Source organism: Rhinatrema bivittatum, chromosome 2, assembly GCF_901001135.1.
Source record: "Rhinatrema bivittatum chromosome 2, aRhiBiv1.1, whole genome shotgun sequence".
Classification (NCBI taxonomy): domain Eukaryota; kingdom Metazoa; phylum Chordata; class Amphibia; order Gymnophiona; family Rhinatrematidae; genus Rhinatrema; species Rhinatrema bivittatum.
The window spans coordinates 709,792,815-709,819,758 of NC_042616.1; the positions used below are offsets into that span (position 1 = coordinate 709,792,815).

General features: G+C 46.6%; 1 protein-coding gene across 7 annotated transcripts in view; it reads left to right on the plus strand.

The window, feature by feature from the left end:
• The window catches only part of CCNE2 (cyclin E2), a 97,916-nt gene that overhangs the window by 61,628 nt on the left and 9,344 nt on the right, over window positions 1-26,944 (plus strand). For 4 of the 7 annotated variants that reach the window (XM_029591729.1, XM_029591726.1, XM_029591727.1 and 1 more), the window contains 4 exons: window positions 5,542-5,676; window positions 6,758-6,869; window positions 7,509-7,666; window positions 15,834-16,953. In XM_029591729.1, coding sequence (XP_029447589.1) covers window positions 5,542-5,676; window positions 6,758-6,869; window positions 7,509-7,666; window positions 15,834-16,136 — 708 coding nt within the window. In that variant the 3' untranslated portion in view covers window positions 16,137-16,953. Of the gene's footprint in view, window positions 1-5,541; window positions 5,677-6,757; window positions 6,870-7,508; window positions 7,667-15,833; window positions 16,955-26,944 lie in introns of those variants that run through there. The other 3 variants (XM_029591730.1, XM_029591731.1, XM_029591732.1) reach the window with 2 other exon arrangements.

The window sequence follows — 26,944 nt, forward strand, 5'->3', positions numbered from 1 at the left end:
AAACCCTTTCAACTTGAACTGTACAGTGCATACTAAACTTTAATAAGAGGCAACTAAACTTGCAAAATGAACCATGAAACAGCCACTAAATACGTAGTATACGGAAAACAATTTGAGCAGAGAGACAATCCCAATCCCATAAATCCTTAGGGTGGGTGTCTAGCTGATCCATGGTACTACAGGAACGAAAATTAGCAGGTAAGGAATAATTTTATTTTCCCTGTACGTACCCGGATCAGTCCAGACAGTGGGATGTACCAAAGCTTCCCTACTTAGGGTGGGCCCCGGGTAGCCCTGCTCGAAAGACTGATTGCCAAAGAAGCCGAAAACCCGTGGCTGTAGATTCAAATGATAGTGCCAAGCAAAGGTATGTAAAGACTTCCAGGTGGCTGCTCAGCATATCTCCTGAGGCGAAACAGATTGACTCTCCGCCCAGGAAGCTGCGAGAGCTCAGAGTGACTGGACCTTGATGCCCACCGGAGGCTGTCGACCGGCACCAATATATGCTGAGGCGATGGCCTCTTTCAGCCAGCAAGCAATGGTGGGTTTCGAAGCCTTGGCCCCCTTCTTTGGGCCACTCCAAAGTACAAAAAGATGATCAGACAAGCAAAAGTCATTTGTGGCCTCCAGATAGCGAATGAGGATGCGCTTAACATCAAGCTTGCATAGCTCACGGGACTCTTCAGTTGAGAAAGACAGGAGTTCCTCCGTCTGAATCATATGGAACGTGGAAACAACCTTGGGCAGGAAAGAGGGCACTGTGCGCAAGGAAACTCCTGAATCCATGAAATGGAGATAGGGCTCCCTGCACGATAGCGCCTGAAGCTCCGAAATCCTGCGGGCAGAGCAAATAGCCACCAGGAAGACTGTCTTGAGCATAAGATCCTTGAGGGTAGCGGCTCGTAGAGGTTCGAAAGGTGGGCCGCCTAGAATTCGAAGAACTAAGTTGAGGCTCCATGAGGGACACAGAGCGTGTACTGGAGGCTTAACGTGTTTCACTCCCTTGAGAAATCTGATGATGTCCGGGTGAGAGGAAATGGGGTGTTCCCTCCCGGTGCTGGATCAGGGAACCGAGGGCAGCCACCTGCACCCTCAGGGAATTGTAAGCCAATCCCTTTTCCAGACCCTGTTGTAGGGATGACAGTATCTGAGCCACTGAGGTGCTCTACGGTCTCGAAGACCTTCCAAACTCGGACATAGGCAACGGATGTAGAGGTCTTCCTAGCCTTGAGGAGGATCGAGATCATGGCCTCCGGGTATCCTCATCTTCTCAGCTGGCGCCTCTCAAAAGCCAGGCCGCAAGACGGACAGAAGCGATCTGCCTGGTCGAAAAATACTGGACCTTGGCACAGCAAGTGTGGTAGATGTCCCAGGCGAAGAGGGCTGTCCACTGCAAGGTTGACCAAGTCCGTGAACCACGGCCAACGTGGCCATTCTGGCGCCACCAGAATTACTGGACCGTGGTGACTCTCTACTCTTCGGATTAACTTTCCCACCAGGGGCCATGGCGGAAACACGTAGAGGAGAATGTGCTGTGGCCAGGGAAGGAGTAAGGCATCCATTCCCTCCGTGCCGTGCTCTCTTCTGCAGCTGAAGAATCGTGGAGCTTTGGCGTTCTGTGGGGTGGCCATCAGGTCCAGGTGGGGAGACCCCCACCGACTGAATAGAAGTGCCACTGCTTCCTCAGAGTTCCTACTCTGGGATCTATTCGTTGACAACTCAAGAAGTCTGCTTGAACGTTGTCCACTCTTGTGATGTGAGAGGCCGTTAGGCGGGAAAGGTGGACCTCCGCCCAGGCCAACAACTTGTCCGCTCCCGAGAAATGGGACGAATTTGTTCCCCCTTGACGATTTATGTATGCTACTGTTGCGTTGTCTGACAGAATCCGAACCACCCGACGCTGGACTAGGGGGAGAAAACGCTTCAACGCCAGGCGTACCGCTCTGGTCTCCAAGCGATTGATTGGCCAGGATGCTTGCAACTTCATCCTCGTCCCCTGTGCCGATTTTCGTTTGACAGACCGCTCCCCAACCGGAAAGACTGGCATCTGTGGTGACAATCACCCACTGAGGGATTGCCAAGGTTACTCCCTTTAACAAATGATCCAGGTTGAGCAACCAGGCCAGACTGTCCTTGGTCCTCTCTGGCAACGGGAGGATGGCCTAAAACTCCCGAGAAACCGGTTTCCAGCGGGAGAGCAAGGCACTCTGCAGAGGACGCATATGCACACAAGCCAAAGGTATCAGATCGATAGTGGATGCCATAGTGCCCAGAACCTGAAGATAATCTCAGGCTCTGGGAAGAGAGCGAAATGAATCGCTGTACCTGGGAGATGCGAGCGAGCCTGGGCCCAATCCGGATGCAGCAGTACCTTGCCCACAGCTGTATCGAAGTGTGCTCCTAGGAAGTCCAGGGACTGAGATGGAGTAAGGCTGCTCTTGGAGAAATTGACCACCCATCTGAGGGACTGAAGGAGATGCAACACTCTGTCTATCGCTCGTTGACACTGGACCAGGGACTTTGCCCAGATGAGCCAATCGTCCAAATAGGGGTGGACCAGGATTCCCTCCCTCCTGAGGGCTGCCGCCACTACTACCATTACTTTGAAGGTACGGGGAGCTGTCGCCAGTCCAAAGGACAGGGCTTGCAATTGAAAATGCTGTCTCAGAATCTTGAAGCGAAGGAAGCGCTGATGCGCCTTGAGAATGGGAATGTGGAGATAAGCCTCCGTCAGATCCAAGGAGGCCAGAAATTCTCCGTTGTGTACTGGCGCTATCACTGAACGTAAGGTCTCCATCCTGAAGTGAGGGACCCTGAGGGCTTTGTTGACCATCTTGAGACCCAGGATCGGATAGAAGGAGCCCTCCTTTTTGGGGACTACAAAGTAGACTGAGTAATGGCCGGCTCCCAGTTCTGTCGGAGGAACTGGGCGAATTGCTCAGAGGAGCCTGTCAGGTGCCTGGCGTACTATGATCTGTTTCTGTGGTGGTCTGCAGGGAGAGAAGAGGAACCTTTCTCTTAAGAGGATGAGCAAAATTTAAAGCGTAACCGTGCTTTAGAATATCCAGGACCCACTGATCCGAGGTAATCTTGACCCACTCCTCTTGGAAGAGGGAGAGACTGCCTCCTATCCTGGGGACCGAGGAGTGGGCCAGCACAGCCTCATTGTGAAGATTTGGGAGCTGCCCCCTGGGGAAGATTATTCTGGGCCGGTCTTCGGCCACGAAAGGAATGAGACCAGGACTGGGAACGCGAAGAGGGCGGACGATAGGCAGCTGTTCTTGGTTGACGGAAACGTCTTTGGCTCCGGAAACTGCTTCTAGTGGAACCGAAGGTCCTGGCAGCTTGTGGACCTTATTCTCGCCGAGTGATTTGATAATCTGGTCCAGATCATCTCCAAAGAGTAATTTCCCTTTGAAGGGTAGGGAGCCCAACTGGGTCTTGGAGGAGGAATCCACCGACCAGTTGCGGAGCCACAGGAGGCGTCTGGCCGAGACTGCTGAAACCATAGACCTGGCCAGAACTCTGAGCAGGTCATATAGCGAATCTGCCCCATACGCTATCATGGCTTCCAGGTGGTCAGCCTGCTGCGCTTCGGCAGGAGACAGCTCTTGTCTACTGAGGAGCTGTTGGACCCATCGGAGTCCTGCCCATTGCGTGAGGGAACCACAGATCGCCGCTCTCTTGCCCAGAGCAGACACCTCGAATACTCTCTTGAGGTGCTCCCCAGGGGCCACCTCCCGTCACCGGAATGGTAGTTCGTTTCGTCACTGCAGATATCGCCGCGTCCACTTTGGGAACCTTGAGGAGCTCCAGAAAACAGTCTGGGAGGGGGTATATCTTATCCATATCTCTACCCACCTTGAGGGAGGCTTCAGGGGAATCCCATTCCCAGGACAGCAATTGCAGTAGCGTAGGATGGGAAGGAAAAGACCTCAACGGTGGACGTAGACCTGAGAGCACGGGGTCCCCCTGCTTTGCTGGTGGAGAAGGCCCTGGAGGGTCTTGTGGATCCTCAATATCCAATTCCTGCATGACATATGGGATGAGCGGATCCAATTCATCCCTCTGGAAGAGACGCAGTTCCCGGGGATCATCCCCTTCCATCTGAGCCATCAGAGAGGGTTCATCCAGGTCTGGGTCCGGGAGAGGGCCTTGAGGAAGAGGAGCCAAGCCCCCTGGAGGATGATGGACCACGCGGACTCTGGAGGCACCTTGATGAACCCCAGGTCCTGAGGCCCCCACTCCCTGGAGGCCCCGGGAGATCAGCCATCCTGCTCACCTTAGGAGGAGGAGGCCCTGTTGGATCTTGTTGCTGTTCCATTCTGGCCAGGTAGGCATTGTGCATTAAAAGCACAAAATCTGCCGAAAATGGAGGTGGTCCAGAAGAAGGCACCGAGGAAGGAGGAGGGGGTCTCCTGCGGGTGGACAAGGGTCCAGGGGGTTGACAGGGATCAGGATCGGTGGCAGCACTGAAGAACCGGCATCCGAATCGTCCCCTGCTCTGGAGCAGTTGGCTCAGAGTCAAAGATGGCCACCGTTCCCACCTCTGTGCATCGAGGCGCGCCATCACGCGCAAACCTGCCGGCCGCGAGGAACCCTCCCCACCAGGGAGGCATCTCGCACAGATCCCCTCGCGGGAGAACCGGGAACCGGGCTCTCCAGACGTGCAGCACCTCGAGGACCGCTGCATGGGTCTGTGAGCTGAGCCGCCGATGAATCACTGGTGAGTGGCTGGGAGGAGCAGGGAAAAACCCCCCTCTGCAGTACTACTCTTTCTCCCCGAACTGCCTGAATTGCTATTTACACCAAACAGAGGAATGTCTCATCTCTGTGGAGGCTGCCCCGAGGCAAAATGACTTCTCAGGGCAGCGGCTCGGAGGAAAAGGGGGAGAGGTTGGACCACCAACTTGCACCCTGGGGCTTACAAATCTAACCTGCAAGTAAGAGAGGTAGAAAACCTTACCCCCACAAAGCAAATACAGCAATGGAGATTGAAAAACAGCTCTTCCTGCAAGTTAGATTCCTGGGCCCTAGACAAGGGTCTGAGCTTTCCTTGTTGCTTTTTTACTATCATCTGTTAACCTTGATCCATCTTAAGATAGGAAGGAAGCTAGGAAATAGAGAAAAGAGCACTAAATTTAGCTTTTCAGAAGTCTTAGTGGGGACCTAGAGTTCAACCACTCTCATCTGCTGGAGACAGAAGAATACTGAAGGATGACAGAGGGTGCACTAGCTTATATGAGAGCACCCTTCGAAGTTTTCTCTGACTCCATCTGCTGGAAGGGGGACATAACCCAGTATCTGGACTGATCCGGGTAGTACAGGGAACCAAGTTTACTGCATTTCAGATAATATATCATCCTCCACACTCTATATAGCAGGATAATAAGCAATTTATTTTGCCACAAGCAGTTCTCCAGGTCATCTATTTTGGATGTGTGTGTATATCTGGTGGATGTGTCATCTATTTTGGATGGTATGTGTAAGAGATGGCACTGCATGCATTAAGCTCTTAACATGTCTTGTTGGTACCCATAGGCTCTGAAATGGGAGCTGTGTCCAGTGACCATCATCTCTTGGCTAAATCTTTACCTTCAAGTGGATTCTCTGAAAGATGTTCCTAAGGTTCTTCTACCTCAGTATTCTCAGGAAACCTTCATTCAGATTGCGCTGGTGAGGATGCTTCCAAAAGTGCTCAGCTGAGTGGTCTCACATGCAGGACTTGCATTCTGTTCCAGAATTCTTTCAGAACTGTTGTGGGATTTAAGGGTGAAGTAATGCAGGTTACGAGGATATTACTGTAAATGAACATTGCTACCTTTTTTTATTTTTATTTTTTATTTTTTATTTTTATTTTTTATTTTTATTTGTTCACCTTTCTTTCTAGCCTTCCATGGTAAGCAATGTCCCTTTTCAGTAGTAATAGAACAAAAATGCCTGTGATAATGGTGCTTGGGCATTAAGATGGTTATATGACATTTGCAGAGAGGCGAATAAGAAAACTTTGGGCTAAGTCTACCAGAACTGTATGCAGCCAACATGGGCACACGTTTCTTCCAACTGTTTCCATTTGCTTTTCATTTTCTGATCCTTCTCCCCACATACTCTGAGTGCCTGCCACAGAACATGTGACTGCTCTGAAAATTGTCCTCTCTGACGTGATCTGGTTGCTTTTAAAATGGATTAACACACCTAAATTGTCCTATCTGAAACGTGCTCTTTTTAGCACTGGCTTCCATAAATCACCCCAGGACTCCCGTCAGGTGAGGAAGCAGTCCTGGTGGGCGTGCTTGCTTCAGGAGAGGAAAATGACACACGTGTGTGTGATCTTTTCACAAGTCCACGTGCTATTTTTACCCCTCCTATGTGCCCGCACAAAATAACAGGAGCAAAGTGCACGGGCAGCTTTAGCATGAATGAGGAGAAACTACTCAGATTGAAATGTAAAAACTGGAGAGAGGTGAAGACAAGCAAGTTGATGTTTGCTGCTTTTGAAGGATATCTAAGGATGATTAATTCTTTTTTAACATAAGACCATTCTGGCCTATCTAGTCTGCTTATCCATACTAACTATTCAGCTTTACTATCCCACTGTGCTTATCCCATGCTTTCTTGAATTCAAATAGTGTTTTTGTCTGACCTCCATGAGGTCACGGTGGAAACAAGGACAGAATCTGAAATCAAAGGAAAACTTAGTAATACAGGAGTCTATGGCCTTCTACAGACCTTCCCCTATCTTCTTTATACCTTCCAGCTTGTTGACTTGTGCATCCTGGACATCAACTCTTTGGATTTTCAGTACAGGATCCTGGCCGCTGCTGCACTCTATCATTTTACCTCCATCAAAGCAGTTCACAAAGCTTCAGGTAATATGGCTAGGAATGTCCATTTTAAATATATGCAGCTGTGTGTGGAAAGTTATTACCAAATGCAAGTGCTTTGACTTTTAAAGATAGAGAAGTCCAAATCTCGGAATGCTTGGAGTTTAACAACCAGGATTGCTGTAAAGTGGCCAAGATGCGCTTGGGAGTTGACTTATATTGGCTCCAAGCAGACATTCAAGACTTCCCCTCCTTAGTCTCCTGTTTTTTAAATCCAATCTAAAAACCTTTTGCCTTCTCATTCACCTGTCATGGTTCATTAATCTTTACAGGAATCATGTATAGGTATACTGAGTCCCTGCCTGAGAGCTTACAATCTACCTGGGGCAATGGGAGAGAAGGGGATTTTGCTCAAGCTCCCAAGTGTCAGTGGCACAAACAGGATTTGAGCCCAACAGGTCTCCGGGTTCTCAATCTACTATTCTAAGCACTAGGCCATCCTGCTCATGAATTTTCCCATATGCTGTTGGCTTTCTGAAAGTCTAAAAAGATTTGATATATATATATATATATATATAGTAGGTTTGTTTGAAGAGAATCTTTCCAGTTCTTTGCCACTGCTACACAGGAGGCCCAGTGCTTGATGAGGGTGTGAAATTGTAAATGTGTATGATTTCCCTGCAGGTTTGGACTGGAACAGTATTGCGGAATGTGTAAATTGGATGGTGCCTTTTGTTAAGACTGTGAAAGCGGGAGGTCCCTTATGGGTGAAAGATTTTAAGAAGGTTATGGTAGAAGACCGGCACAACATCCAAACCCACACAGACTACTTGCATATGCTGGTATGATCTTTTTCTTTTCAGCAATCTGGTTTTTAACCATTTTCATGTCCACCATCTCCAATCCTGTTTTAAGAGATAATGGGGATGAAATCAAATAGGTTTGACTGCAGGCAACAGAGAGAACTCATGGTTTGTACAGTATGACTGACTATAGATTAACTGGCCAGCTCATGGACAGATAGATGGCTCTCAGCAGCTGTGGCTTCACTTTCTCTTAAGAACATAAGAAATTGCCATGCTGGGTCAGACCAAGGGTCCATCAAGCCCAGCATCCTGTTTCCAACAGAGGCCAAACCAGGCCACAAGAACCTGGCAATTACCCAAACTCTAAGAAGATCCCATGCTACTGATGCAATTAATAGCAGTAGCTATTCCCTAAGTAAACTTGATTAATAGCCGTTAATGGACTTCTCCTCCAAGAACTTATCCAAACCTTTTTTGAACCCAGCTACACTAACTGCACTAACCACATCCTCTGGCAAAAAATTCCAGAGCTTTATTGTGTGTTGAGTGAAAGAATTTTCTCCGATTAGTCTTAAATGTGCTACTTGCTAACTTAATGGAATGCCCCCTAGTCCTTCTATTATTCGAAAGTGTAAATAACTGATTTACATCTACTCGTTCAAGACCTCTATCATATCCCCCCTCAGCCGTCTCTTCTCCAAGCTGAACAGCCCTAACCTCTTCAGCCTTTCCTCATAGGGGAGCTGTTCCATCCCCTTTATCATTTTGGTTGCCCTTCTCGTACCTTCTCCATAGCAACTATATCTTTTTTGAGATGCGGCGACCAGAATTGTACACAGTATTCAAGGTGCGGTCTCACCATGGAGTGATATAGAGACATTATGACATTTTCTGTTTTATTAACTATTCCTTTCCCAAGGGAAAGTAGTGAAGGATGGGGTTTGTCAATGCTAATCATGTAACAGGTTTAATACATAAATCAGTTACTAATTATATAAACATAAAATGATATAAACATCTTATGTAGCTATAACAATAAAAACAATAAATGATACTGTAAAAATGCAAGCTTCTACCCATGCTAACTATACATCCCCAAACCAAAAGGCAAGAATAAGCTCCCCACCAAGGGTCTTAACAAATCAGCTGAGAATAAAAGAGAAATGAGGTCACTAAGCACATAAGCAGGCCTCAAAGGTATGAGGTTACCTTTCTGGTTCAATCCTACCCCCTGCCATTGGGAATCTCAATCCTATGGTATGGGGTAGGAACCTTGGTCTAAGATAATGCCATGGAGAAGATGGAACCAATAAGAGCATAGCCAGGGCATTGGAAGCTGGAATGAAATGTAAATACACAACACAAGCACTTCCTTCCTTCAAATCCTAAAGGGTCTTTCGTGCTCTAAAAATCTTGGCCGATTGTCAGCCCAGAGCAATCTTATCAAGGGGAGTCACAGACCTCACAATCCAGGCAATGGTAGCCAGAGCAAACCTCAAAAACAAACAAAACATCTTGCCAAATAGCTGTCTCATTCTCAGCTCCTGAACAAATTCATCCCAATTAAGTTCTATCCCATCTAGCTATGAAACATTTAAAGGGGTAAGGTCTCCAGGACCACCCAAATCACCGTCTGACCTGAATCACAAACATATAAAGTTAGATCAACAAAAAAGTTTTGCCTGCAATATATTTGCCGACACTTAACGTTCATACAGAGATTGATTTGAAAGACCTGACTGAAAATTCCTGTCCTGAAATGCAGTTAAAAATACATGCAGGTTCCATAGCACGTATCTCTCTCTCTAGCTATCTCATTCGTGTGGGTATGTATTTATTTATTTATTTAAGGCTTTTATATACCGACTTTCTTGATACAAATCAACTCTGTTTACATCAAACAAGCAGTAACTATAAACAACCAATAACAAGAGACAATTTGAAAGAAGTATAAAGTTACATTATAACAAGGATATGTTAACTTGGAGTAGGAAATAAGAGAGGGCACGAAGAGAAGGTAAAATATACAATGGAGTATATGAGGGAGGCGAGGAGCAGTCCTCATAATAACTTTTAAACGTCCATATAGTAGTAATTTGTATGTTCAGGTTGGGGCAGGAAAACAATGTGCACATTTTGATCGATTTCCAAAAGTGTACATGCTATTTTCTCCTCATGTGCTACCTGCAAAAATAACAGGTGCAAAGTATGCAGATGTGTTTAGTGCTCCTACTTTGCACTTGCTAATTTTCAAAGAAATGATGCATGTAGTTTTCTTTGAAAATTTGCATAAGGGGCCTTTCCTGTCCATACCCCAGATCAATCCAGACAATTGGGTTTTGCATCCCTACCAGCAGATGGAGGCAGAGAACTAAAAACTTTGAGGCACTGCTACATAACAGAGTGCTACCTGCAGTCCCTCAGTATTTCTCTGTTTCCAGCAGATAGTAGAGGGGCAAACCTGCAGTTAAAGGAAAAAGGGACAGAAGAAAAGTTTGAAGATGCTCCCTGAGGTGTTAGGTTCCTTTGTGGGCCATCCCTCAGGTTGAGGTGGGCAAACGGCTCACCAAGCAGGGTTGGTAATCCCCTGATCAGCTTTGGCCTACAGCAGATCCAGGGGTCTGACAGCCAGGGGTCCTGGTTCCCTCTTATCCCCTGAAAGCTCCTTCCCAGAGGTTTTGCCAGCAGCAGGGGAGTATTCCATTTTTTGCTTGAATTTCTTCCTTTGCTGTGGCTGCTGTTTAAAAAAAAAAAAGAAAGAAAAAAAAGTGTCACATTTTTCTTTCAGCAGTAACCGCTTGGGCTGTGCCTGGTTGGATCATTGGGGCAGGCCCGGTCTGGGGAAGGGAGCAGTCTAGCTCCTCTGTTTGCAGCTTCGGGGTGCCGGAGGCTGCGTTGGGCCGTGCTCCCCTCCTGTCCCACACGCCGCGATCATGTGGCTTCTGTGTCTCTGCAGCAGGCCCAGCCGCATGGAGACAAGATGGCTCAGACAGTGATTTCTCAGCATGGGAAAGCTTTGGGCTGCTTGGAGAGCCAGAGGCTGCATTGGGCAATGATCCCCTCCTCTCCCGCGTACCGCAATCGTGGCTTCTGTTCCCCTGCAGCAGACTGGGCCGCGTGGAGACAAATTGGCGCCGTCAGCAGTTTTCCAGCATGGGAAAGCTTGTCGTGCTGGTGGCCTGGCTTGAGGACAGCTGAATGTAGCAGTGATTCATTTCCGGGGGGGAGGGAACGAGGCTGGGAAGAGAGCCACAGGTTCCCAAGGCCTTGTCAGGATCAGTACTAGGAGCCTGAAAACCTGTCAGGCAGGAGAAGGGCTATAGCTCGGAAGGTGTCAGACTTCTGGGAGCCCAGGGACTCCCTTCCACTGTTGTCTCTTGCGATCTCGTGGGAGGGGGAGGGAGGAGATGCGAGCTCTGGGCCGAACAGGGGAAAGGATGGCATGGAGTTTTCCTTTGAATTTGTCTTGCTTATGCATAAGGCCTTTTTAACCAGGAAAAGCACTGGCTATGAAAGGGCACTTCTGTTGGCCATCTTGTCCTACCGCAAAGAGGCAGAGGGCTCCTTGGTCTGGGGTCAGGAGACCTCCTTCACCAGACCATCCTGAGGGACCTGGCGTCTCAGATGATTCGGACCTTGATGACCCGGAAGATTGTCTGGGGGTGGATCAGGATAACCCAGATCTCATGGCGTCTGTCGGTCAGGACGGAGATAAGGACATAGTTGATCCAGAAGAGGTCCCAATAACAGAGGGAGATGACCCGTGGGTGGTTCGTGTGTTCTGAAAAGGAGGAGTTGAGATCCCCTATTTCCCATGTTTGGAAGGAACTGGGTTTTAAGGTGATCTAGGAGGAGTCTGACAATGAAGATTTGGATCTGGTGTTTGGGCTCCAGGATCCACCATAAGCCTTTCCTCTCCCTAAAAGGATCAAGAAGCTGGTGAACCAGGAATGAGACTTCCTGGAGTCGAGCCCCAAGCTGGCTAGAGCGAAAGCAAAATTGTACCCCCTCACAAAGGATATCCTGCAGCTGCTGGCATTGCTGAAAGTGCATGCTTTGGTCTCGGCAGTCACTAACAAGGCAACCATTTTGGTTGCGGGTTTGGCAGCGTTAAAGGATGCGCAAGACTGTAAGCTAGAGATTCATCAGGAGAGGATATTTGAAGTCTTCTCTCTGAGCCTGTGAGCAGCGATCTGTGGAAGTCTGATGCAGAGGGCCTGTTTATGCTATGTCCAGAAGTCTCAGGAGAAGTGTTCAGTAGACGCTGGTGTTAATAGCCAGGCAACTCAGGTGGAGGCTAGGATTGCATATGAGGCTGATGGACTTTGGCCAGGAATATGATCGCGGTGGTCTCTGTGTAATGTCTGCTGTGGTTGCAGAAATGGTCAGCCTATATGTGGTCCAAGTCTTAGCTCTGTAATCTTCCCTTTAAAAGAAGGAAAATTGTTGTTCGGGGAAGACCTGAAACAAGTGATGAAGGTTTTTGGGGGCGTCTAAAGGGAATAACTGCTGGAGGATAAGATGAGTCAGGAAGTCCTTTCCGCCTTGCTCTAGATTTTGGGAGTTGCGGTGGTTTTCATCCCAATAAGGGTTCTGCACTGTCTTCGGGGCAGAACCAGGGTTCCGGTAGCCAGCAGTCCTTATTGAGACACCTATAGACTTCCCTGAGAGGGCTCCGACCAGGGAGCGGTAGCGGTAAGTTTTCACAATGAAGCCAGGCTGGTCCATTCTCTCGAGATAGCGGTGGAAGGCCATCTATCACAGTTTTAGGAAGAATGAACCAGGATTACCTTGGATCAATGGGTTCTAGAGGTAATAAGAAATGGCTATGCTTTAGAATTTTTTTGCTCCATCATGAAAGCTTTCATGGTGTCTCATTGCAGTGTCTGAGGCAAGCAAGTGGCAATTCAGGACATGTTGTCACCTTCAGTTACTGGCATGATAGTACTGGTAGCGGCGAGGGAGCATGGTCATGGGAAGTACTCTATTTACTGTGTTGGCCAGAAAAGGAAGGAGCCTTTCTTCCCATCCTTGATTTTCAAAAGGTGAAATGTGATCTTTTTGAGTTCCCCATTTTTCCATATGGAAACATTGTAGATGGTGATAGTGACAGTTTATCTCATGGAGTTTTTTGGGCCTCTCTGGACTTGACGGAAGCCTATCTGCACATACCCATTCGGGAAGAACATCAGTTTCTTCGTGTTATAGTTCTGGGGTAGCTTTTCCAGTTTCGGGCCCTCCTGTTCAATTTGGCGACTGCACCTCACACGTTCACAAAGATGATGGTGGTGGTTGCAACAGCTGTCCACAGGGAGGGGATCCTAGTTTATACTTATCCAGATGACTGGATTATCTGAGGGAAATCGGAGGAGGTATGCTGGCAGTCTGTGCACATGGTGATGGATTTGTTGCAGTCCTTGAGCTGGGTGGTGAATTTGGCAAAGAGTCACCTGAGCCCTTACCAAGATGCTGGAATACTTGGGGCAAAGTTCAATACTCAGCTCAGCAGTGTTTCTTTCCTCGGGATTTTAACTTCTGAATCCTCTAAGTGGTGCGGATTTTGCGGATGCCAGTGCCCAGGGCTTGGGATTATCTTCAGATCCTGGGTTCAATAGCATCTATGCTGAATTTGGTACCATGGGCTTTTGTCCACATGTGCCCTCTACAGGAGGCATTGCTGTCGAGCTGGAATCCGTTGTCTGAGGAGTTTTATTGGCCTTAACCGTTGCAGGGTACTTCCAGGTCCAGTCTCTCATGGTGGCTTTGTTGGCCCAATTTGGAGAAAGGAATGGGCCTGGAGGTTCTGGGTGCCAAACTAAAGGGTTGGGAGGCAATCTGTCAAGAATGGCTGGCACAAGGCCTGTGGTCACCATTGGAAGCATCCTGGTCTATCAATCACTTGGAAATGAGAGCAGTGTGCAGGGCATTGGTGGAATTCCTTTCACAAGTCCAAGGTCGAATGGTCAGAGTGTTTTCGAACAATGCAACAATGGTGGCTTATATCAATTGGCAAGGGAGAACGAAGAGTTGCGTGTTTGCCCAAAGAGCCCGGGACCTTTTTGCCTGGGCATAGCGACATTTGCAGGGGAGTGGACAATGTGCACGTGGACTATCTCAGCAGGCAACAGTTAGACCAGGAGAATGGGAGCTGTCGAAGGAGGCCTTTGGCCTTATCCAGACTCGTTGAGGCAGGCCCTACCTGGATCTGATGGCGTCAAGGAGCAATGCCAAGGCAGCAAGTTTCTTCAGCTGCAGATGATGGGTTACATCAGAGGGCATAGACGCTCAGGTTCTTCCATGGCCGACAAGGATCCTGCTATACGTGTTCCATCCATGACCGTTAATAGGTTGAGTGTTTAGGAATGAGAGGCATTTTGGGCAAGGTGGTACTGAAGGTGCTGGAGAGGCTGTGTCATCCGTGGATCTGTTTCAGCGTGCAATTGACGGATCCCTGAGATTCGCTCATTTGCAAGGGGTGTTAAGGCAAGGTCCTATTTTCTCGGATCGAGCTGATCACTTTTTTGTCTCGTGACTTGACTTTTGAGAGCAAGCGCTTGCTACAAAAAGGATACTCTGAACCTGTAATTTTCAAGGGCTTAGTTTACAATTCCTTAAGGGTTCAGGAGGCAGCGTTGGGGTGTCTCAGAGATATACTCCCTAAGAAAATGTTGTTGGCCTCACATTTGGATATTGTGAGGTTTTTGAAGGAGGTCAAGCATATTTCTTTTGTACACAATTATTTTTAGTTTTATTCTATTGAATGCTGTTAAGTTTTGAAAAATCAGATGACTAGTGCAAGATGTAGCTTATCTGTTGCTAAATTCTTTTGATTCTTCATTTCATGCACTGATCTGCTTTGAGTGACTGTCCCATGCTCCCAGTAGAAGGGAGCTGCTGCTTATTGTAAGTCCATCAAAATTCTATCTTTTTTTTTTTTTTTCCACTGATTTTTCCACTCATTTTATTGCTTGAGAGCTGGACTTAGTAAAATCCTGCACCATACAGGGCCATCCTCAAGCAAAGGGCAGATCAGGTGTTTGCATAATCTGCCTCTTGACCAGCCAAGTTTGAATATGGAGGCAATCTGGGATTTTTCCAGGTGGGCCCATTCCTTCTCCACCCTTCAGGAGATTTAGTCACCCTGATACCAATGTTCATTCCTCTGCCAAGGACTCCAAGTTGTACCTACCATGCACTTTCTCATAGGTGTGGCATTGATAACCTCTATTGTGAGGAAGCTCCTGCGATGTAAACCAGTTTGTTGGCACTGACTGTACAGAGGTCGTCTGGATTGGCCACTGTTGGAAATAGGATGCTGGGCTTGATGGACCCTTGGTCTGACCCAGTATGGCATGTTCTTACATCTGTCCTATTTGTTGTTTTATCTCTGCTTGACTAACCATAACTCTGGAGGTCGGGATGGCTGTGTTCCTGCGAGGGTATAGAAGCTGTTGAAATCATTTGGTTTAATTCAGCATGAATATCTGTCCAAGTGTTCCCATAGCAGGCAATACACTGGGATAACCTAGAACAAGCACACTGGTTCTGATCATAGCTAGTTTTGTTCCCCATTTTGCGTATGCAAGTTTTAGAGGTAATGTTTCAAGTGCTAATCTTTTATTTCCAGACAAATAAGGTCAACAAATAAAAGAAAGTATATAAGATGATCTCTTTTTATTTAACTAACATAATACATTTGATTAGCTTTCAGGAGCTAATACTCCCTTTCTTAAGTCAGAATATTTATCTTTGGCTTTTTGAAGGGAAGGGTGTGGTCTGGGTTCACTCTAATGTGTATTGAATTCACCCAGCAAATCAAATGGACATATTTAAGTTGATTATTTTTTTAGTTGCAATATAATTACACAAATGGAAGAGCATGGCCTGTATCTTGTTTGGATTTGGTCAAATGTTGATAGTGGTCTAGTAGTCAATCAGTTTAGCCAATACAGTCGTCACTGTAATTAACCTGAACTAAGTTCCCTGCTTGCACTTCCTTTAGGTTGTCAACGGCCATAAAGCTGCAAATATTCAGATTGTTGACCATTTGTAGATGTTAGTAGAGCAATATTAATATATTTCCTTATGGCGACCCATTCCATTGTAAGTGCCGATGGCTGTTTTTCTTCAAATTTGACACACAAGCGGCAGCTTTTTCCTCCTCCTCTTCTGCATCAATAGCAAGTGCTGTTTTCTTTCACAGCAGGGGAAGTTTCCATGGAACCAACTTGCATATTCTACCCAGACCCCCAGCCCTGTTAAGGGTGCCAACTGTGGCATCTGCATGAAGCACCCACTCAAGAAAATATTGGCACAGAAACCTGTGGTAGAGCCAGCTCCATTGACACAAGGAGTCGCAGCACCGGTCCAGACTCCTCCGACACAAAAGACCTCGGGAGAGGCTCTGGTGCAGCAGTGTTTTCAAAGTGCAGTTTATGTGGAGTGGCTAGGAGCTGGCGGTTGCTTCACTCCTGGAGCTGTGAACTTAGGCAGCATTGTAACATAGTGAGCTTGAAACTGTATTGATTTTTGAAGAGGATGCATCTCCTCCAGTCCAGGCCCAGGGGCACCTTAGCCCATGAACTAGTTAACACAGCTGGTTAAGAATTTCTTTGGCTCATTCATGCCTGAGAACAAAAGAGAGAGCTGGACCCTTTCCTGTCCAACATGGAGGAAGCATTTCCACATAGTGGAGCACCATCCAGTTTGACACAAGTTTGTTCCTCGCTACAGGAATTACTGGCCATAGACCTAAGCTTACAATAAGCAAGGGAAGATCTGCTTCCTCTCGAGGAACCCCCATCATGAGTTAGAGGACGGATGTCTCTGTTGCCATCTTCATTGTTTAAGTTGTGGCTTAGTGGGCTGGAGCAGAGGAAGATAATTATAGTGAAATGATAAATCTATGCCTTGATGAGTTGCTGGTGAGGAAGACTGTCAAAACAGTTACTGAAATCACAGTGATCATTTTAGTCAATTGGTATGTTTTAGGTTTTGACTTCTGAAACCACCAAAAAAGAAGCAGCAAACATGTCAACCACCAAACAAACAGCAAAAGGTGCAAAGCTCAAATTGACCCTCTGTGTATAAAGATAGTAGAAAACTAATCCCAGTAAATCACGTGTAGATGAGCATCACAGAAAAGATCTATGGCTCCCTGAACAGGTCAGCCTTCCCAGATACAGTACTGATCATTTTACCTTTTTAAACAAGTAGGTTCAGTTCTAGTACCAGTGCTTCTGCTATGGAAAAATGATCAACTTTGCTCCCTCCTATAGTGTGTACCCCACAAATCACTGTTCAAGTTTAAAAAATGAAATGGTCTAATGTCCCATCCCCCCCCCCCCCCCCCCCCCCCCCCCCAAATAACCTGGCTCCACACCAGTATTTAGTCATTCAAAAGTTTTATAAAGTACACATAAACATCAGTGGGATCTGATAAGCCTTTCTTTGTATCAAGCAAAGGCTAAAATAATTTATTTAACTAAACATACTTAAAAAAGAGAAACTAATCTTTTTGCAAATGTATTCAGTCAGTTCATTGTAAAATTCATATGTATGCCTCTAAAGTGAACACTTAGGTAATTTTCAAAGGAGTTATGTTTGTAAATGTAACATTATTGTAGGAATTTTTAAAAGCCCACTTACTCGCGTAAATTATATTTTCACGTATAAAACCCAGTTTTAAGCATGTAAATCCCTTTGAAAATGAACCCCTTAGTGAATTTCAATCTCTGTCCTCATGCAATTCAAATGTAAAGACCCTTCAATGTGAAAGAAGACAACTCCAACATGACCCATCAGCTGTTTCAGCACACTGCAATACCTTCTTTAGGGGTTCATGTCTTTCATTGTTATGGAACTAAAGTCTCTCAATCAGCAAGGAGGAAAAACATGAATAGAGGTCAAAAGGATACATATTTGGAACTTAATACAGAGAATATCGCATGCAGCCCTGGATTTATCAATAGACAGACATACACTAGTCCTGTGCCTAGAGTAATAAAAATTTAGGAGCAGCAGGTTAACCGAATATTTGCTGCCTTCTAACTCAGCTGAATCTTATTCAGCAGTGAACAGCTCTGTTCCCCTCTTTAACAGTCCCTTATAGGACCTGGGAGTAGAGGACTGACAGAACAAACAGTGCCTAGGTATAGTAACCCCGAAATCTTTCACTGATCTCTCAGCTTCTCATCAGTACTGGTATTGCACATAAAGCAGCTCCAGAGCTTCACTGGAGATGCTGAAATTTTATGGTGAAGTGACTATCTTTGAGTAATAATCAAAAAAGGTGCAGTGCAAATGTTGGAGGTTTCTTGGGATAGTTGTAATATATATATGGAAATTAAACAGCCTTTTGAAAATTAGAGCAGATATGTAAGTGTAGTATGGGCACTAATAGGGCTGTGTTACTATGTTAGATTTCTAGTGCAGTGTGCTGAAACAGCTGTCGGATACTGCTGGAGTTTTTCAAGGCTTTTTTCTTTCATATTTTAAAACTACTACTGCTAAATATTTTGATAGCATTATTCGAAGTACGCAAGGCTGTACAAACAATGTATAAGAGACAGTCCTAGCTCAATAGAACTTACAAGCTAATCAAGACAAACGTACAGCCCAAGAGACTTGTGGAGTTTCATGTAAGACGATGGTTAAAATTGGCCACCTTCAGCCTCATTAACTAATCGGTTTAAGATTTAAAAGTAGCTTTATGAAGGTGAGTTTTTAGATGAAATTTAAACACAGCAAGAGAAGGGAGCATGTTGCACCAGTTCAGGAAGTCTATTCATCATATGGTACAGCCAGGTGGAAAGCATGGAATCAGGAACTGGAGATAGAGGAGAAAGGTATAGATAGGAGTGACTTATCTGAGATTGGGTTGTGTTTGTTTGATGGATCAGAATTCAGAAGCTGAATTAGCAGGTGCTTTTGTGTTATGTATTAGAAGTCCAATGGTATGGCTTTATTTACAAATTCTCTGATTCATGGCCGTGATGTTGGGTTTGGTACCATGGGCAAGATTGCACATGGGGCCTCTTCAGAGAGCGCTGCTTTCGAGATAGGATCCCCAATCTCAGAATTACTCCATAAAGCTACTGGAACCGGAATACGTCAGGGTGAGATTGCAATGGTGGTTCAATCCCAAGAATTTGGGAATAGGGATGAATCTTGAGCACTTGGCCTGGATAAAGATGACAACAAATACCATTCTGAAGGGCTGGGAAGCACATTGTCTGTGGTGGATGGCTTAGGGATGTGGTCTCTCGAGGAGGTTCAGTGGTCCATCAGTCACTTGGAAGCCAGAGCGATTCGATTTACCCTTTTATGCAGATTCTGAAGGATCAGGCAGTGCGGATAATGTCCAACAATGCCACAGCGGTAGCTTATGTGAATCAAGGAGGATTGGAAAGCCCTCAGATGTCTCTAGAGGTGGATTCGCTGTTTGCTTGGGTAGAAATGAATCTAATAGTAATTGTGGCCTCTCAAATAGAGAAATTACTTGCCTGATAATTTCGTTTTCCTTAGTCTAGACAGATGGACTCAGGACCAATGGGTTATATGCTTCCCTGCTAGCAGATGGAGCCAGAGTCAGGTTTCAAAGCTGATGTCACCTTAGATACACCCCTGCAGTGACCTCAGCCCTTCAGAACTCTCTTCAAAAGCCATTGTGGACATACTATTGAAAAACTTGATTAGAACTTGATTAAAAACGGGTAACTGTACTCAACCAAACATAAGCGCTGAATCCCAGCAAGATTACAGATGCCCTAAACTAGGAATTGGGCGACGGCTTACCCGTAGCCTCTTGGAATCAAGTTTCACCTCATGGGTGATTCCTTAGCACCGTTCTTGGGCAGCCGTGGGCGGGATGCTGAGTATCCGTCTACACTAAGGAAAACAAAATTTATCACGTAAGTCATTTCCTAGCATGTAGCCAGATGGACTCAGGACCAATGGGATGTCAAAAGCTACTCCCGAACGGGGTGGGAGGCTGCCAGCGGGCCGGTTAGCACCACCCTTGTAAAGGCTGCATTCTCTCAGGCCCGGATGTCCAGGTGATAGAACCTGGAGAAGGTGTGCAAGGAAGACCATGTCGCCACTCGGCAGATTTCGACGGGAGACAGTAGTTTAGCTTCCGCCCATGATGCTGCCAGGGCCCTAGTGAATGAGCTTTAACCTGAAAGGGTAATGGCTTCCCTGCCTCTACATAAGCTCCCGTGACCTTCCACCTTGATGCAGCGAGCTATGGTAGATTGCGAAGTTGGTTTGCCTTGTCTCCTTCCACCAAGAATAACAAACAAGCGATCTATCTTGTGCACCGGTTCTGAGAGTTCCAGAATCCGCACTAGAAGCCTACTGACATTTAAATGGCAGAGGAGGTGGTAGTCTTCCGTGTCCTTGTGTCTATCTAGGGACAGTAAGGAAAAGAACTGATTCAGGTGAAACTCTGAGACTATCTTGGGCAAAAGAAGGAAGGGCTGGTGCAAAGCTGTACGCTCCTGGAGTCATCTGGAGGAATGGTTCCTGACACTACAATGCCTGTAGTTCAGAGATGCGACGAGCTGAGCATATCACCACTAAGAACAGTCTTCAGCATTAACAGGTGCAGGGATAGACTGCAGCAGCCAAAAGGAAGGCCCTGCCAAAAAATCCAATACTAGATTAAGATTCCACAGGGGAACCAGCCACTGTAAGAGTGGTTGGAGGTGTTTAACCCCTTTTAGGACAAGGGCCAAGTCCAGATGTGCCGACAGGCATGTTCTGTTCACCTCACCTCTGAAACAGGAGAGAGCTGCTACCTGGACCTTCAAGGCGTTAAGGGACAACCCTTACTCAGGCTGTCCTGTAAAAATTCCAGAACCAGAGGGATTTTGGCCATCTGAGGGGCAACCCCACGTTCCTCGCACCAGGCCTCAAATATTCTCCAGATCCGCATATATGCTAAGGACATCGAGAACTTCCGTGCGTGGAGCAAGGTGGAAATTACTGCCGCTGAATATCCACGCTTCATCAGACGAGCCCTCTCAAGGGCCAGACTGTAAGACAAAACAGAGTCTGGTCCTTGTGAAGGATCAGACCTTGGAGCAGGTCCCTGTGCGGAGGAAGGCATAGGGATGTCTACACCAGAAGTCTCAGTGTGTCTGCATACCACAGGCATCTGGGCCAATCCGGAGTCACTAGAAGGACTAGTCCGCTGTGGTGCTCGATCTTGCAAATGACCTTGCCCTGCAGGGGCCACGGAGGAAAGGTGTACAGTAAGTCCTCCTCTGGCCAGGCCTGAACAAGGGCGTTGATCCCCAGGGATTGCTGATCTCTTCTGTGACTGAAGAATCGGGAGCCCTTCGCATTGTGAGATGTGGCCAGCAGGTCAATGGATGGGAGGCCCCAGCGATCTACCAGCAGCTGAAAGGCTCTGACAGACAACGTCCATTCTCCTGGATCCAGACTCTCTCTGCATAGAAAGTCTACTCTGATGTCTTTTCTTGCGATGTGGAAGGCAGAGATCAGCCGTAGGTTCAATTCCTCCCATTCCATAAGGGGATCTATCTCCAGGGACACTTGCTCGCTCTTGGTTCTTCCCTGGCAGTTTATGTAGGCTACCTTTGTTGCGTTGTCCGACATCACGCGGACCGTTTTGACCCCCGAAGCCTGTGGCTGACCTGTAGACACGCTAATTTGACTGGCCGGGCTTCCAGGTGGTTTATGTTCCAGCACTCTTCTTCCTTGGTCCAATGCCCCTGGGTTGCCAGTTCCTGACAGTGAGCGCTCCACCCCCGGAGGCTCGCGAACGTCGTGTGAACTAGCCAGTCCGGTGGGGACAGGCTTATACCCTTGCTCAGGTGAGCTTCCTGCAGCTGCCACTGAAGCTGAGAACATACTTCCATCGGTAGGTGTAGGTGAATTGAGTAGTCCTGGGACAGCGGGTTCCAACATGACAGCAGGGAGCATTGAAGTGGATGCATATAGAAACATAGAAAATGACGGCAGAAGAAGACCAATCGGTCCATCCACTCTGCCCAGCAAGCTTCACACTTCTTTTTTCTCATACTTATCTGTTTCTCTTGGCTCTTATTAACCTTAGGTTCTATTTCCCTTTCACCCCCACCATTAATGTAGAGAGCAGTGATGGAGCTGCTTCCAAGTGAAATATTAAGTTTGATTAGTTGGTTAAGCGGCAGCATAGCTCTCTGCCGTTGAAGCAGAGAGCAATGCTGGATATGCATTGAAAGTCACATTAACTATCATCTAATATTGAAATACCTAATAATTGGTAATTGAATAAGCCTAATAATTGGTAATACCTATAGCCCATGAACCCATCCCTGTTTTTTTTGTGTTTTTTGTTTTTTTAAATTTGGAGATGGCAGCCCTCCATCCTTCCGCTCCGTGAAGGTGGAACACCAACCACTGGCATCCCGCTCCGTGAATGCCTCTGTGGCTACTGCCGCTCCATGCAGTGTTTTGCTGCCTCCTCTTTATATGCTTCCTCTAGACCTGATGGATCCACAGTGTTTATCCCATGCCCCTTTGTGCCCTCTCCTATGGTACTGCCTTCAGGGTTGATGCCATCAGACTGAGAACCTGAAGATAGCTCCACACCCTGGGGCGTATCATGTTCATCAACCGGCGCACTTTGCACATCATCTTCCTTATCCTCGAGGGTGCAAGGAAGACCTTGTCCTGTTTGGTGTCGAACCGGACTCCCAGATACTCTAAGGACTGGGAGGGCTTGAGACTGCTCTTGTCCATTTTCAAAACCCAACCAAGCTCCTGAAGCTGGGACATCACCCTGTTTGATCACCTGTAGACTCTCTTCTTATGACTTTGCCCGGTTCAACCAGTTGTCTAAGTATAGGTTCATCAGGATTCCTTTTTTCCTCAGTGCTGCCGCCACAACCACCATAATTTTGGAAAATGTTCTGGGGCAGAGGCCAGGCCGAAGGGCAGCGCCTGGAACTGATAATGGCGGTCTGGCACCGCAAAGTGTAGGAAATGCTAGTGGTCTTGTTGGATTGGAATATGAAGGTAGGCCTCCGAGAGGTCCAGTGAGGTTAAGAACTCCCCCTAGCCACAGAGCAAAATGGCCACCTGCACCGGAGCTCCTGCCGCTCACGGACCATAAATTGCAAATAAAACTGAGATCGAGGACTCAAGCACAGCTCAAAAGTCGGTGAATTGAAAACCGAATTGAACATCATGGCACAAAAGAAAAAAGGTCCTGATTTTCGCCAGTTCTCTTATGTAAAATCGGTGCTTTCCGATGAAGGGCCCGTTGATGATGAGGAAGCCCTGGCCTCAGGATCGCACGAGGCCGTAGATGGCGGTGACTCCAGGGGAGGGGCGACCCCCGCCGGATACGATGCCGACCAGAGCAGAATTTCTCCAATGGTTTGGTGAAATCAGAAAGGAGATGAAGGAAAATATCATATAAACATGCTGCAAGAAGAAATGGCTGAAATAGGTAGGAGAGTATAGGACTGTGATATACGCCTGGAAGCACAGGCAGAGAAAATTGTAAACCTCAAACTTCGGTTTCTCACTATAAAAATGTGAATGAAGAAATATTATTTATTTATTTATTTATTTATTTATTTCTTTTGTATACCGACATTCGATCGAGATATCACATCGGTTTCCAGAAAACAGGTTGAATAGAGCCGGAACTGCCCTATTTTACATTGTAACAAGAGAACAGTTGATTAAACAATAAATATAAGGAACATTGTAACATATGAATAAAATTAAAATTAAATATTAGTGGGTATATAGAAATGGCAAATAGCCTATATACAATATGTACAATATGACTTGGTTATGAGTAGGGTGGGGGACAGGGAAGAGGGAGGTTACGGGAAGGGTGGGGGACAGGGAAAAGGGAGGATAGAGAAGGGGGGAGGGGTTATGCGTTCATGCAGAGTAGAAGTTATGCGGTAAGGCTTTCAAGAGCGTTTATTATAGGATGTTGGGGTTCAGGAGGGAATGCTTTCAAGAACAGCCATGTTTTGAGCTGTTTTTTAAAGACTTGCGGTGAGGGTTCGTTTCTGAGCTGTGGGGGGAGGGAGTTCCAGAGGGTAGGGCCAGCTATTGTAATGGCTCGTTTGCGTGTTGTATTGAGGTGAGCATTTTTAAGAGTTGGGATGGAGAGGAGACCTGAGTTGGTGGATCTGAGATTTCTTTGTGTGAAATATGGTTGGATGTTGTTGTTTAGCCAGACCATTCTGTTGTTGTTTATTTTTTTGTGAAGAAGGGTGAGGGTTTTATACTGGATTCTTTGTGTGATGGGCAGCCAGTGGAGGTCTTTGAGAGTGGGTGTGATGTGGGAGGATTTTCTGTGATTGGTGATAATTCTGGCGGCGGCGTTTTGTAGAACTTGGAGGGGCTTGATGTGGATTTCAGGAAGTCCAAGGAGGAGGGAGTTGCAGTAGTCGAGTTTTGAGAAAATAATTGATTGTAGTACTGTTCGGAAATCATGCGGTTGGAGGAGAGGTTTGAGTTTTTTAAGTGTTTGAAGTTTGAAAAATCCATCTTTGATTATATTGGAGATGTGTCGTTTAAAGTTGAGTTGGCTGTCGATGGTTACTCCTAGGTTTTTTGTGGATGGTGTGAGTGAGGTTCTTGATAAGTTTGGCATCCCAGTGTTGTTTGCGCTTCCTGTGTTGTTTGAGGGGGTGCTCTCGAGGGGGGAAGCGGGACGGTCGTCCTGGATGTGAATGATTTCTGTTTTGGCTTGGTTGAGGCAGAGAGATAGTTGTGATAGCAGTTGAGATAAATTTGAACTGAGTTTGTTCCATCTTTCCATGGTGAGTTCAATGGATTTGGTGATGGGGAGGAGAATTTGAATGTCGTCTGCATAAACGAAGTAGGTGAGGTTGGCATCAGAGAGGTATTTGCATAGTGGGAGGAGGTAGATGTTGAAGAGGGTCGAGGATAGTGAAGAACCTTGAGGGACGCCATGGGTGAGGGGCACTTGGGAGGATTCAGAAGAGTTTGTCTTGACAATGAAGGATCTGTTAGAGAGGTATGATTTGAACCAGTTGAGTGTAGTGTCTTGCAGACCGATCTCTTTAAGTCTGGTGAGGAGAGTTCTGTGGTTGATGGTGTCAAATGCGGCTGATATATCGAGGAGGATCAGTAGAAATGTCTTGCCACTGTCTCGGCCTCTGAGGATGGTGTCGGTGAGGGAGAGGAGGAGAGTTTCTGTGCTGTAGAGTTTTCTGAAGCCGTGCTGTGTTGGATGGAGAAGATTGTGGGCGTCGAGGTGGTCTGTGAGTTGATTGACAGTTTTCTCGATGATTTTTGCTAGGAATGGGAGGTTGGAGACTGGTCTGTAGTTTGCAGGATCAGATTTGTCGAGTTGCGGTTTTTTTATGATAGGTTTGATGATGGCGTTTTTGAGTTTGTCTGGGAAGATTCCTTGTTCGAGGGATAGGTTGATGATTTGGGTTATAGGTTTGGCAATAATCTCTCTGATGAGTTTTAGGGTTTTGATGGGGATGGAGTCTACGGGGTGGGATGCTGGTTTGGTTTTTTTGATGAAGGGTTCAATTTCTGTAGATGCAACAGGAGTGAATTGGGTCCAAATGTGGATGGGAGGAGGGATATTTGTTGAGTCGTTGTGGGAATGGGGAATCTTGGCAATGATGTTGTCGACTTTGTCCTTGAAGAATTGAGCTAGTTTGTCACTGGAGATGTTGTTGGAGTTTGGCATTGTGTCATTCTGGATTGGGTTGGTGAGTTCTTTGACGTATGAGAAGAGGGTCCTCGGGTTGAATTGGTATTCATGAATTCTGGATGTGTAGAAATTGCGCTTTGCTGTGTTGAGGTCAGCTGTATATTTGTGTAGAAGTGTTCTATATTTGTCTTTCGGTTTGGTGTAGGTGTTCGTCTCCATTGTTTTTCGGTTTGTCTGAGCGTTCGTTTGGATGTTTTCAGTTAACTGGGAGGACCTTGAGAACCAGAGCAGGCATAATAATCTGAGATTTCAGGGGATTCCTGAAACGGATGCCCATGCAGACTGCAGAGAGACTATTCACAAGGTATGCAGGTTTCTTTTATTGCAAGGTCACATTTCTGGGGCAGACACGGATATGCCAGTGGTGGAGCTGGAGCGTGCTCACAGAACCCTGGGACCTAAGTTGCCTGGCAAGCCATGAGATATTGTAGTTTGCTTCTCTAAATATTCAGTAAAAGAGCAAGTATATGCCAGGAAACAGCAGACCTGGGACTGGGAGTCAAATAATGTCATGATATTTGCAGATATCTCTCCCATCACAGTGAAAAGAAGAATGGAGTTTAAAGATATCACTTGGAGGAGAAGTCCATTACCTGCTATTAAGTTCACTTAGAGAATAGCCACTGCCATTAGCAATGGTAACATGGAGTAGACTTAGTTTTTGGGTACTTTCCAGGTTCTTATGGCCTGGATTGGCCACTGTTGGAAACAGGATCCTGGGCTTGATGGACCCTTGGTCTGACCCAGTATGGCATTTTCTTATGTTCTTATGTTTTTATGTTCACTCAAGCCTTGAGGAAAGAAAATATTCGCTACAGATGGCTTTTCCCATTTGGTATTGCCATGACCATTCAAGGCAGTAATTCCAAAGCGCATGCTATAAATGAAGCAGGAAGAAGCAGGCCACATGGTACGAATCACAAGAGAAAAGAAGAATATCCCCTACTCGGCACCGGCGGATACCCCGAGATGGCAATGAGTCACCAAGGGTGGGAAAAGGCTCTGTGGAAAATCAGGGAACAACCGATCAGAGCACAAGGGGTCAGGATGAAGGACTTCCCCCAAGGTTATTAACTGAGAAAGTTTGGCTCAAATTTGGAAGACACGCTACTGCATGGCAGTACAGTTAAAGATATCCTTCAACGTATTCAAGGTTTCATACATGTTTTTTCATAGTTGAGGTTTTGTTACTGATGGCCGTGGGGGGACATACCTCCATTAGCTGAAACAGCTATGATTGAGAATCAGGGCTGTGGGGCTTTGCAAGCACAGGTAGAAGAGAGGGAGGGTCAGGGCTGGGGGGCAAGGGGTACAGATAGGATGACATATTACTGGGTTTTACAGGACGACAGAGCATTCAAAACTCTGTCGCAGCACTTATTTTGTTGGACAAATCACAACAAGGGATTGCGGTTGGATTAGGGGGATGGGCCTCGGTGTTTTGGAGGTTGTGGCATGGCACTTTAGCTTGCAGTATGCCAGTACTTTTGACGCATGATGTCGATCATATCCCTTAATGTTAAGGGACTTAATAGCCCGCAGAAACGACACCTGCTGAGAAATGAGGCCCAAACTTCCAA